A 12,482-nucleotide genomic window follows, 5' to 3' on the forward strand; every position below is an offset into this window, starting at 1 on the left:
AAGTCTTTCACATCAGTCGCGGCTGGTCAAATTGGCAGGTCAAGCCTAGACAACAGATTGGGCTTTGGGCTAAGACAGCCTCTAGAGGGCAATCTCCTTTTCTGCGAATCCGCCCTGGTCCGCTCTCTTCTCTCTCTCCCCGCCTCGCCTCTGCTCGCTCTCCGCCTTCTCCCGGGCCCAGTCTCGGATCTCAGGCCACGCCCCGGTCCCATCTCCCTTACCCGCCCTAAACTGTTTCCTCCCGGCGTCGTTCTTGCCCCGCCCCTCAGCGTCGCGTAGCGGAAAAGGCCGCTATAGGCCGCTCTGGCCTCCTGGAGGACTTGTCATCTGTGCGCGGCGGCGCAGGACGGCGGTGGGCGGGGCTTACGTGAGGGGGTGGAAGTGTCCCGGTGCTTCTCGCTTTGCTGCTTTAGCTCCGGAGTGTTTGGCGATGGGGCAGCTGGAGTTGTGGAGGTTCATGTCAAGGTGAGTGAGCGAGCGAGCTGCCAAGGGCCGGCTCTTCCGCGGCTTTCGCCGAAGAGGGAAAAGGGCCAGGGATGGAGGCTGCTGGCCTCGAAGTTTCGAGTCGCGCTCGGAAGCGCAGCTCTGAGACCCCAACCTCGGCCAGCCCCAAGCCCCAGCCCGCCTCCCTGTCTCTTCTTTCTCTCTCTAGCATCTTCTTTGCAGCAACACCCTCGTTTTCTGCCTCTGGCTTTCAATTCAGCCTTGTCCCCACACGACTTTCATTTTTTTGGCTTCAATTTCTTTCCTTTCTTCAAAGTTGGGTGCAGTTTGGGAACACGGAGGGATTCAGCTTACAGGAATTGTGCAGCATGTTTTGTGGAACCAATACACACAGGTGCTTTGCCACTTGCTGCACGTCTGTCTGCCCGTGGTGTGATTTTATTCAGCTTTCTTGCATGGCTCCAGCGTCAATACAGGCGTCTGGAATTTTCAGGCTAGTGTTGCCGATATTTAACGTGGCATGGGGGAACATGTTTGCAAAAGTTGTTTAACTTTTCGAAAGTACCCCTCACTGCGCCTTGAGCTCAGCCTAGGAAATCTGGTAGCCATCATCTTTAGGAAGTTAGGCCTCATGAGTCTTGCGTAGCCCACTGCCTGGCCGTGCTGTCATTCCAGGTAGCAGCTGCGTCCATTTGAAGAGAGAAATATCCTTGTTTCCTTAAAGTAAGGACAACTTAAATTACTGGGTTCTTGAAGCCTTAAAATTTGCCTTCCGGGTTTCCTGCAAAGGAATGAAAGTGTTTCTTTGACTTAAGAACAATAGTTTCAATGGAAAGTGTTTAGATGTCTAACATTGTATCCACAGACCTGTGTCTCAGTAGATACTTGTTAAACATTGAAGAGTTACTTTTCTGCTTGTTTTTTCAATACCTTAAAATTAGTTGTCTTTGCACCAGCTCATGGAGAGATTTAGTAAATACTAAGAAAATCAGTACACATAATCGTTGCTGTGCTTTTTCAGTGTTGTCAGCAAATAGCAAATTGAGAAACAAATTGGAAAGACATGTTTGTTAAAGTTAACTGACTTGGAAAGGATCTGTCATTCCCACAATTCAGCTTGGCTTTCTTCCACCCTGTGTTCCAAGATGCAGACTCTGGAGGTGAGGCCAGGACTGTTTTGGGGCCTTTGATCTGAGATGCCTTTTCCAGACTCAGCCCTGGAGTGGGCATTATCCTAGAAAGCAGAGGCCAAGGTGGTCCAGTCCACAACAGCCTAACCCACAAATATATAAGGGAAGTGTTTCTGAGAGAAAAAAGGGCCTTGGGCCATGGCTGACAGTGTTGGGCATCCACACTTGAACTCTGGCCTCCCTCGGCTTCCCCAGTACTGGCCTACTTTCTTAATGCTACTCTCCACCACGTCTTCTCTTACCCCAGTGCAATTTAGCTCTTGGAGGTTTTTTGGTTCCCAAATAAATCATCTCTTAGGATAACTCAAATTTTTGCCTAACCTGACTTGCCCTGAGCTGCAGTGCTGGTCCAACCCTCTGAATGTCTCAGTTGCACTTCATATATAAATTTGCACATAAGGGCTAGGCACAGGATCACGCTTGTGATCCCAGCACTTTGGGAGGCTGAGGCAGGCATATCATCCGAGGTCAGGAGTAAGACCAGGTTGGCCGACATGGTGAAACCCTGTCTCAACGATAAATACAAAAAAATTAGCTGGGTGTGGTGGCAGGTGCCTGTAATCCCAACTACTTGGGAGGCGGAGGCAGGAGAATTGCTTGAACCTGGGAGGCGGAGGTTGCAGTGAGCTGAGATCGCATCACTGCACTCCACCACTGGGCGACAGAGCAAGACTCCATCTCAGGAAAAAAGGAAAAAAAATTGCATATAAGTATAACTCTTTCTCTTTCCCTCTCTCTCTCTCTCTCTCTGTCTCTCTCTCTGTCTGTCTCTCTCTCTCTCTCTCTCTCGGCACTATCATTCTTCTAGATTCTCAAAGTTATCTAAGTTCTCCCACACTCCCAGACCTTACCTCTTCCTGCAGATTCAGGTTTCATCAGTAGTCTCAAATTTATCACTTTTTCATCTTCGCAGTGTGAATTGTTTTTGTATATGATTGCCAGGTTAATCTTGCTAAGGTTTACTTCAGTGCCTGCCATTCTTCTGCTCAGAGGTGCTGTTCTGCTTATGCCATTAAATACAAATTTACCAGCCTGGATTTCATAGATTTGGCCCCAGTATATTCGTGAATGAACAATTGCCTACTGTTCTGTTCTACTTTCTGGGAAGCACAGTCGTAGGCATTTCTTTTATCCTGTAGCCACCCTGGACTGCTTGGTGTTCCTGCTGTTCCTTATGTAAGGCCCTTGGAGTCTGAAAGGAGAGCAGATAGGAAGCAAATAGCGAAAAGTAATTTTTAGTTACCAATTCTGGTAAGCGTCTTAAGGGAAAAGTACAGTTATGAGAGCCAGATTTAGATAGGGAGAGGGAGTCAGGAAGCCTCTTCAAAGAGGTTGCTCTTTGTTGGGTATGGTGTCTCATGCCTATATTCGTAGCACTTTGAGAAGCCAAGGTGGGAGTTTAAGACAATCCCGGGCAGCATAGCAATACCCCATTTGTATAAAAAATAAGAAATAAAAAAACTAGCTGGATATGGTGGCTTACGCCTTTCCTTCCAGTGCGGGTGGCTGAGGTGGGAGGATTTGAGCCCAGGAGTTCAAGTTTACTGGGTGAACTATAATTGTGCCACTGCTCTCCAGCCTGGGCAATGCATAGAAACCTAGTCTCAAAAAAAAAAAAAAAAAAAAAAAGGTTACTTTTTAGGTTGTTAATAGGCCTTATTGCCTTTTCCATCTGCTCTGTACTCTGCTGAACTATATTGTTTTGGTTCTTGCTCTTTGACTGCCTCTATTCTCTTTTACTTCTATTTTATTTATTTATTTATTTATTTAGAGATGGAGTCTCGCACTGTTGCCTGGGCTGGAGTGCAGTGGCGTGATCTCAGCTCACTGCAACCTCCACCTCCTGGGTTCACATGATTCTCCTGCCTCAGCCACCCGCCCGAGTAGCTAGGATTATAGGTGCACACCACCACACTTCGCTAATTGGTGTGTGTATGTGTGTGTGTGTGTGTGTATTTTTAGTTGAGGAGGGGTTTCACTATGTTGGCCAAACTGATCTTGAACTCCTGACTTCGTGATCTGTCCGCCTCAGCCTCCCAAAGTGCTGGGAGCCACCTGGCCTCTTCTCTTTTACTTCTACTTAGTTGTTTCTTAGTTGATCGAAGGCTCAATCTTTGATGCTCTGTTAGGTTTTTTCTGGGTTAGGAATCACTAGCCTGAATGCAGAGGCTGAGAAGGAAGCACTGACAGATGCTGGCTAGATGGCAGTGTGGGGGACTGACTGGTGAGCTGGAGGGAGTGCTCTAGAGAGGAGGCAGCTTCTCAGCCCCAGGCATTGTTGCCCTTACAGAATATAGACTCAGGGTTTCCATAATTGATTTTTCTAGAAAAACTGCATTTTTAGGTGAAGTCTCTTGATTTTTAAATGTTAGTAGTTTTTCTCTTTTTTTTTCCTTCTTTTTAATCTCTCCTATTCCATGCAGATAATGTTAGTAGTTTTAAAACACTACTGCGCCAGGCATGGTGACTCAAGCCTGTAGTCCCAGCACTTTGGGCGGCTGAGGCTGGAGTATCACAGCCCATGAATTCAAGATCAGCCTGGGCAACATAGATTGTGTCTCTATGAAAAATTTTAAAATTAGTCAGGTGTGGTGGTGTGTGCCTATAGTCCTAGCTGTTCAGAAGGCTTGGGCCCAGGAGATTGAGGCTGCAGTGAGCCTATGATCACACCACTGCACTCCAGCCTGGGTGACAGGGTGAGACCCTTTCTCTAAAAATAAATAAATAAATAGAATACAAAAATAAAATGCTGCTGACCGAAACCACAGTTGCAGTTGGCAGGTGGCACCCTTCTGGCAATTAGTTTTCAACTGCAGCTTTCTCATTTATTCCTTATAGAGGGCTGAGAGATTCCTGTCTCGATGATTTTACATGTATGTGGCATAAGACATACCTTTAGTCCTAACTATTCTTTCAAGCTCTAGTCTCTTTTCTCTGTTGAATATTTCTGCTTATGTCAGACAAACTGAAATTCAAGATCAAATTTATATTACATCCTGCAAACCAGCTAGCTTCTTTCCGTGTCTTTCTTATACTCTCCTAGTTGTCCTGGCTTGAAATCTTAAAGTTGTTTTTGACATTCTTTTCCATTGAGTTTTTACTTCATAATCTTAATATCACTCCCCTCTGTTTCCACAGCTGCTGTTCTTCATCGCTGCACGCCTAAATTATTGGCCTCCTGGACTTGATTTTCTGCTCTATTCACACCTTGCCTACTTCTGGGATAATTTCACTAAGCACTACTTTCATGATGCCTTCCTACTTCAACAGTTTTATGTAGTTCGTTTAATTTCGTGAGGTCATGTTTGTTTTATTGGACAATTGCAAGAAGCCCCTGAGTCATAAAATTCTCATCTAAGACGGTTGTTTATTTAAACTTCATACATCATAACCACCTGGAGAATTTGTTAAACACAGATTTCTGGGCTCCACCATTTCTTGTTTAGTAGATGTGGGGTGGAGCAGAGTTTCTAACGAGTTTTCAGGGGATGTTGATGGTCCTTGTCCAAGAACCATACTATGAGAATGACTTCTAGAAAGCCAAGTTGACATCAGCTGAAGGAAATAAGCCTGGTAAACCAAAGTTAATTAAGAAATTAGAAGTAGCGGAGATGTGCATGCCCTCTTCTTCTCCACCAGATGGCAGTTTTGGAACCAGTAGAAAGGAAAGATCATAAATTCAGAGGTACTGAATTCTCAAATACATTTTGAGGTATAAAAGCTAATATCAAATTTTAAACGACAGATGAGTATGAATTAGAACGAATGAAAGCAGTATGATTATATAGAATTTGGCAAGGAATTTGGTTGTATGTATGTATTTTTTGTAGTAATTGGTCCACAGATTTTTATGACCTGTAAATACTGTGCACAGTGGCTTTGCACTTGTGTTTGATGGGTTTACATTAACTTTCTCTGAGTTAGATAAAATCATCTTTTATGTATAAAACTGGGACTTGGAGCTAGGCCTGAGTTCTGTTTACTTGCAATTAGTACTTAACTGTTAGATAACACTTGCAAATCTGGCAACACCCTCTTTAACTTCGAAATGACATTTGGGTACTGGCCTCATTAAGGAATCCAAAGTCATTCTGGATCTGAAGAAATTAGCTCTTAAATTTTTCAATACTTAAAACTTCCAAAAAGATAAAATTGAGTCAAGTTGAAAACATTTTAGAAATGGTGTTTTAGGGTAGTGTAGTTCAGACTTTAAAAGTAATTCTGAAAACCTTGTTTAGAAAGTATCCCTAAATAAGATACAATCTGTCACTTCAGTTTCATAATTACGAAGTGTTAAGTGTTGATTTTTAATGACAGCTTCCATTCTTTGAAGTCATTTAGGGGAGTTTCAAACAATATCTGTGCTGGTGCCCCACCTCCAGAGTTTGAATTAATTGGTCTTGGTGTGACCTGGGCTTTGGAATTTTTATGAGTTTCCAGGTGATTTTTTTTTTTTTTTTTTTTTTTTTTTTTTTTGAGACGGAGTCTTGGCTGTTGTCTTGGAGACTGGAGTGCAGTGGAGCAATCTCAGCCTACCGCAACCTTGGCCTCCCAGGTTCAAGCTATTGTCCTGCCTTAGCATCCTGAGTAGCTGGAATTACAGGCACCCACCACCACTCTCAGCTAACTTTTGTACTTTTAGTAGAGACGGGGTTTTGCTGTGTTGGCCAGGCTGGTCTCAAACTCCTTACTTCAGGCAACTCCCTGCCTGCCTCAGCCACCCAAAGTGCTGGAATTACAGGAATGAGCTGTGGTGCCTGGCTGAGTCTCCAGGTGATTCTAATGTACAGGCCAGTCTTGAAATCACTGGGCTAGGATGAGAATATTTTACTTGGGCTGAGACAAATGAAAACAATGCTAGTTCAGGAATGTGAACTATGACTGATTTAAACAAATAGTTCATTTCTCCTTTTTTAATGCTATTATTCAATTTGAATGTAATATAAAAGGAAAGTACTATAAATTCTGAAAAGTTGAATTACAAATATTTTTATAAATCCAGTCATCCAAGTTGTAATTACAAGTGGTAACTGGTCATATTGCCTTTTATGAAACCTCAGCTAGGCTGTTCCTCTTCATATAATCTCAGTATCCTTGAAAAATTAACAGATTCTCAATTTATCAGTTCCAGTAGATAGTATATGTATCTGCACATGTGCACAGCCCTTATCAAACTGCTGCAGCTACTGATTCTAGCTTTGACCTCTTTCCATAGATCTTAAATTTAGCTTCTTAAAAAGCACAGTATATTCTAACTATAGTATTTTTATATACATATCTGTCACTGCATTGTGGTTTTCTAAAGGGCAAGGGCTATGTCTTTTGGGAAATTTTTTAAAAGGCCCAAAGCATGATGATACAATTTGATGAATTTTCACAAACCAAACATGCCTAAATAACCAGGACCTGATCAAGAAACAAGCTATACCAGCATTTCAGAGGCCCCCTCATGTTGCCTTTTACTGTCTTATAATTTACATAAAGCACTTGAGTAAAGTATTCTGAAGTTTATAGCTTAGTGAACTTGTGTTTGTGTGTGCGTGCAGGTGTGTGTGTGTGTGTATCTGCAGTCCTATAATCAGCATCGGGATAGAGACAATTTCCAACCTTCCATGTTCGTGCCCTTTCCCAGGTTCCCCCACCCTCACCATTCTCAGGTCCGTTATTAGTGGTCACTTTGGTCAAGCTGTGTTTTAGGCTTTTTTTTCCTAGCCCAACAAATGCTTTTAAAACAGCAAAAATAGAAGTATGTTGTGTTTATTGTTTTTTTTTTTGAGACAGTTTTGCTCTTGTTACCCAGGCTGGAGTGTAATGGCGTGATCTCGGTTCACCGCAACCTCCACCTACTGGGTCCAGGCAATTCTCCTGCCTCAGCCTCCTGAGTAGCTGGGATTACAGGCACGTGCCACCATGCCCAGCTAATTTTTTGTATTTTTAGTAGAGACGGGGTTTCACCATGTTGACCAGGATGGTCTCGATCTCTTTGTGTTTATTGTTTTGTAGTCTGCTCTTCTGTTGTAATTTCTGTCATGACGACTTTTCCATGTTACATATTTAAATACTTGTTAGTATTTTCAGTGGTTGTGTAATAGCTATGTATATTAATAGGTGATATAGTCTTTAAAATAATGCTCTATTCTTAGACATTTATTTTGTTTTCAGTTTTCCCATCATGTAAATCATTGTGAACATATTTATCAATCAAACCTTGGTCATATTTCTGAGATTTCCCTAGTGCACATACTTGTGGAATTACTGGATTGAAGGGTATGATCATTGTAAAGGCTGTGGATTTGTATTTCTAAACTATTTACTAGAAAGGCAGTACCAATTTATACCTCTCTACAGTGTCCGAGAATGCTGTTTGTGTTACATCTTTAACAAAGCTTTTTTTCGTTAGATTAACGACTTTATTTTTCGAGTAGTTTTAAGTTGATGGAAAAAATGACTTGCAAATTTGAGCGAAAAAGTTCAACAAATATATAAGGACATATATAAACTATTACAATATCATACAGATTAGTTTCACTGCCCTAAACGTCTCCTGTCTTCTACCTGTTCATCCCTCCCTTCCTTTCCCAAGCCCCTGGTAACCACTGGTCTTTCTACTGATTTCATAATTTTGCCCTTTTTAGAATATCATACAGTTGAAATCAGAGTATGTAGCCTTTTCAGACTTGCTGCTTTTGCTCAGTAGTATGTATGCATTTAAGTTTCTTCCAGTTTTGTGTGTGTGTGTGTGTGTGTGTGTGTGTGTGTGGCATAGTGGCTCATTTCTCTTTTTCATGGCTGAATAATATTTTATATGGTTGTACTGAAATTGGTTTATCTTCCAACCATTGAAGAACATCTTGGTTACTTCCACATTTTGGCAGTTACAAATAAAGCTATCAGAAAATTCATGTGCAAAGTGGCTGTACCATTTTACGATTCTACCAGCAGTGAATGAGAGCTAAGCCTTTTAAAACTTTTTCTTACAATAATACCTTTTAGAAGAGGCTGAAACAAAAGGTGATATGCTATTTGTAAACTGAGACATGACTGCCCATATTACTGTTCTCATTGTATTCCACATTTGTTTCAGGTTTAATGCATTCAAAAGGACTAATATCATACTGCACCATTTGGTAAGTTTTAACTTTGTTTTGCTGGCATTATTTGTATGTGTAACTTAAAATGTAATTGTTAGAGAAGTAGAGAAATACTGGTATGTCAGATTTCCTAGACCTTGGTACATCGTGGTTCTCAACTGGAGTGTCAAGACATGACACACATATCTTGTAGAAGGTGGCATAAGATTATGGTTAAAAGCATGGTTCTTACAAGTCAGAATGCCTGAGTTTAAGTAATGGGTTCACTACTTAATCTTGGGTGGATTACTTGGTCTCTTATAGCTTCCCTTTTGTTATATATAAAGTGAGGATGATAATAATATTATCTACCTTAGAGTGCTTATAAATGATAAATAAGATAATTGTATTAATCAGGGTTCTCTGGAGGGACAAAACTAATAGGGCATATATATATATGAAAGGGACTTTATTAAGGAGAACTGACTCACATGATCACAAGGTGATCCCACGATAGACCATCTGCAAATTCAGGAGCAAAGAAGCCAGTTCAAGTCCCAAAACCTGAAAAGTAGAGAAGCTGATAATGCAGCCTTCAGTCTGTGGCTAAAGGCCCAAGAGCCTCTGGCAAACCACTGGTGTAAGTACAAGAGTCCAAAAGCTGAAGAACTTGGAGGCTGATGTTTGAGGGCAGGAAACATCCAGCACTGAAGAAAGATGAAGGCAAGAAGACTCAGCAAGTCAAGTCCTTCCAACTTTTGCCTGCTTTTATCCTAGCCTTGCTGGCAGCTGATCAGATGGTGCCCACCCAGACTGATGATGGGTCTGCCTCTCCCAGTCCACTGACTCAAATGTTAATCTACTTTGGAAATACCTGCAGACACACCCAGGAAAAATACTTTGCAACCTTCAATTCAATTGAGTTGACACTCAATATTAACCATCACATTAATGCATTAAAAATTTTAACATAGTGCATAGCATATAACAGTCATTTTATACATGTTAGCTATTATTGTAATGGTACACTGGGAAAGTTAAATATCCATAGTTTATTAGATTATATTTTAGAAATAAATTTTAATCACTTTTGTATCTCTTATTGAGAATCAAAGTAAATTGCATGTAAAAATAATAAGTCATCTGATATCACTTACTGTATTCTAGGTGGTATTCTAAGTACTTGTCATGTATTAGTTCAGTTAATTATCATTATAGTCCTATGGGGTACATACTACAGATCTCTTGTTTTCAATTCTAACACCCCAAAACCAAAAGTTTCTTGTTAGTTTGCGGTAAATACATTGGCAAAATCTGACCTGGATGTACTCGAAGCTCTTTTAGTCTTTATCCTAACTAGCATGAACACCTATGGTTTGGTGCATAAATATAAAAATACTTTATTACTATGTAATCAGGTATTCTAAGGACCCAGACTCCTGTTGGGGTGTTTTATAAAGCATTTAATATGTACCGTTTTCCAGAATCTAGAAAATTTTGTGAATTAAGGGATTGTAGCCTTATCTGTATATAACAGGTGAGAAATTGAGGGACAGAGAGGCTAAGTAACATGCCCAGATGTCAACAAGCTAGTAAATATGAGGTGTGATTTGAATCCTGGCTATCTGTCTTCATAGATTTAACTCATACGCTCAATAGCCTCTGACAGAGTGGTCCCTAAGTAACTTGCAATGGGCCCTATTGCAGGTGTGCCTATGTTAAGCCTAAGTGGAGTGCCATATCCCTTCCTACCTGTGTTAGTATGTTTTCTGTTGCTTAAAACAGAATACCTAAAACTGAGGAATTTGTAAATAAAAGGAATTCATTTCTTATAGTTAACGGAGGTTGAGAAGTCCAAGGCCAAGGTGCTGCATCTGGTGTGGGCCATTTTGCGGGTGGGACCTCTCTGTAGAATCCCAAGGCGGTACAGGACATCACATGGCAAGGGGCTAAGCATGCTACCTCAGGTCTCTCCCTTTCTCTTATAAACCCACAGTCTTACTCCCATAAAAACATGTTGATTCATTAACTCATTAACTTATTAACCCATTAATTTATGAATGGGTCAGTTCTTTCATGTGAGCAGAACTGTCATGCCCAATCACCTCTTAAAGGACTCACCTCTAAGGCCTTTTGACCTTGGACGTCAGCCTTCATAACTGCAAGGAAAGGAGTAAATTCCTTTTCTTTATAAATTACACAGTTTCAGGTAGTCTGTTGTGAGCAACAGAAAATGAACTAAGACAATTTGTATATTACTGTTAACTCCAGACTTTATTTGGATTTTACCAGTTTTTTCCCAATAATATTCTAATCCGGGAATTAATGATACTGCATTTACTTGCCATGCTTTTTGTCTCCTCTTGTCTGTGATAGTTTCTCAACTTATCTTTCATAGTTTTCATGACCTTGACAGTTTTAAGGAATATTGGTCAGGTAGCCTGTAGAATACCATCTCATCTGGGCTGTCTGTTGTTTTTTTGATCATTAGACTAGAGTTAAGGATTTTTGGCAAGAATATTGTAACTGGGTTTTTTTGGATGTTGTGGGTTCTTGGCCTCCAGCTTCTTAAAGAATAAGTGGTGGGGCTGCTTCAGCTGCACTGTATGCTCACAGAGTAAAATTTTGGACCCAAAACAGTGTTGCAGAAAGGTGATCTTATTTAGGTAGAGAAAAGAGAAGGTAAGGAGGAGAAGAGAAAAGCTTCTAGGAAAAGTATGAAAGGGAATTCCAGAAGGAAAATCCTAGAGGGAGCTCCCACCATGTGGGAGGGGATTCCAGAAAGTTGGAAATCTGGCACAGGTGAGGGAGCACAGACTTTTATCCTGGGAGAAACCTCCACCTTCTCCAAGACCCTGGGCCAGTGAAAGGAGTTCCTTAGAACTTCCGCTGGAGTGATTGACTTTTAGTTCCTTCCTGTGCCCACGAAATTCAAACATAAACCGTTGAATCTCCCGGATGGAGAGAGATGGGAGGGGGGCATGGTGCTGGGAAATTCTTGCCCTTAAAGCTACACCTGCTCATGGACCTGGAAAGAGAACACATTTCCTTATTCCCCCCTTCTGATCAGGAAATTTTAACTTCTGTTGGAATAGGAGTGTCGATCTTCTTTAACTACTTTCTGCTGAAATGGGGCATAGAAGGGGCCCTGCAGTTGAGGTTTCCTCCAGTGGGGAGCCTTTTATGGGTGCAGGTTGATTTACAGGTTTACGATAGAGCTTACAAGCCAAGGATATCCGGGGTTCCAGCAGCAGGATTAACTGTGACCTTATGGTTCTATAAGAAGTGAATATGACCAGGTGGTTAAAGATGAGAGGCCCAGAATTATAAATGAGCCTGGGAGAGAACAGAGCCAGGTTCTTGAAGGTCTCTAGCCCTGTTTTTGATTGATTCCTGAGTTCTGTATTTAAAATAGCACCTAACTGGTTTACAAAATAATGTTTTTCCTAGAAACAGGTTTCCCTCCTCTCTGTTGTTAGCAGATTTAGGACTCTTTTATTTTTAAAGCTATGGTAGCTAAAGAGTTAAGCTGGTTTGCAGAGAGAGCTGCCCTTTGCAGAGAGAATTAGCAAGAGAATTTGTTATTAATTAACTTCTGAGATAGCTTATAGTAAGTGAATAGAGATAGTAACTTTCCTAATACCAGCACCAAGTTTTCAGGGCAGGAGGGAAATACTGAGAAGGCTGTACCAGCGCCCAGGAAAAGATTGGCTTCCTGGACCTTTATGGCTAGCTTTACCTGGGGCTTTGTGGGGGGGGGAGGGGGGGAGAGGGAGAG

The 12,482-nt window shown here is 41.5% G+C and overlaps 1 protein-coding gene across 8 annotated transcripts in view; it reads left to right on the plus strand.

Annotated features, from left to right (window-relative positions):
- HIBCH (3-hydroxyisobutyryl-CoA hydrolase) overlaps nt 1-12,482 on the plus strand; it is a 146,333-nt gene that overhangs the window by 26,664 nt on the left and 107,187 nt on the right. For 4 of the 8 annotated variants that reach the window (XR_013518842.1, XR_013518841.1, XM_078327082.1 and 1 more), the window contains exon 2: nt 8,719-8,761. Coding sequence is in view for 4 of the 8 variants with exons in the window: in XM_078327082.1 (XP_078183208.1) it covers nt 8,719-8,761 (43 nt within the window). In the remaining 4 variants the exon portion in view is untranslated. Of the gene's footprint in view, nt 1-348; nt 466-4,772; nt 5,320-8,718; nt 8,762-12,482 lie in introns of those variants that run through there. The other 4 variants (XR_013518843.1, XM_078327083.1, XM_008999089.5 and 1 more) reach the window with 2 other exon arrangements.

The sequence above is a fragment of the Callithrix jacchus genome, chromosome 6 (genome assembly GCF_049354715.1).
Source record: "Callithrix jacchus isolate 240 chromosome 6, calJac240_pri, whole genome shotgun sequence".
Taxonomy (NCBI): Eukaryota; Metazoa; Chordata; class Mammalia; order Primates; family Cebidae; genus Callithrix; species Callithrix jacchus.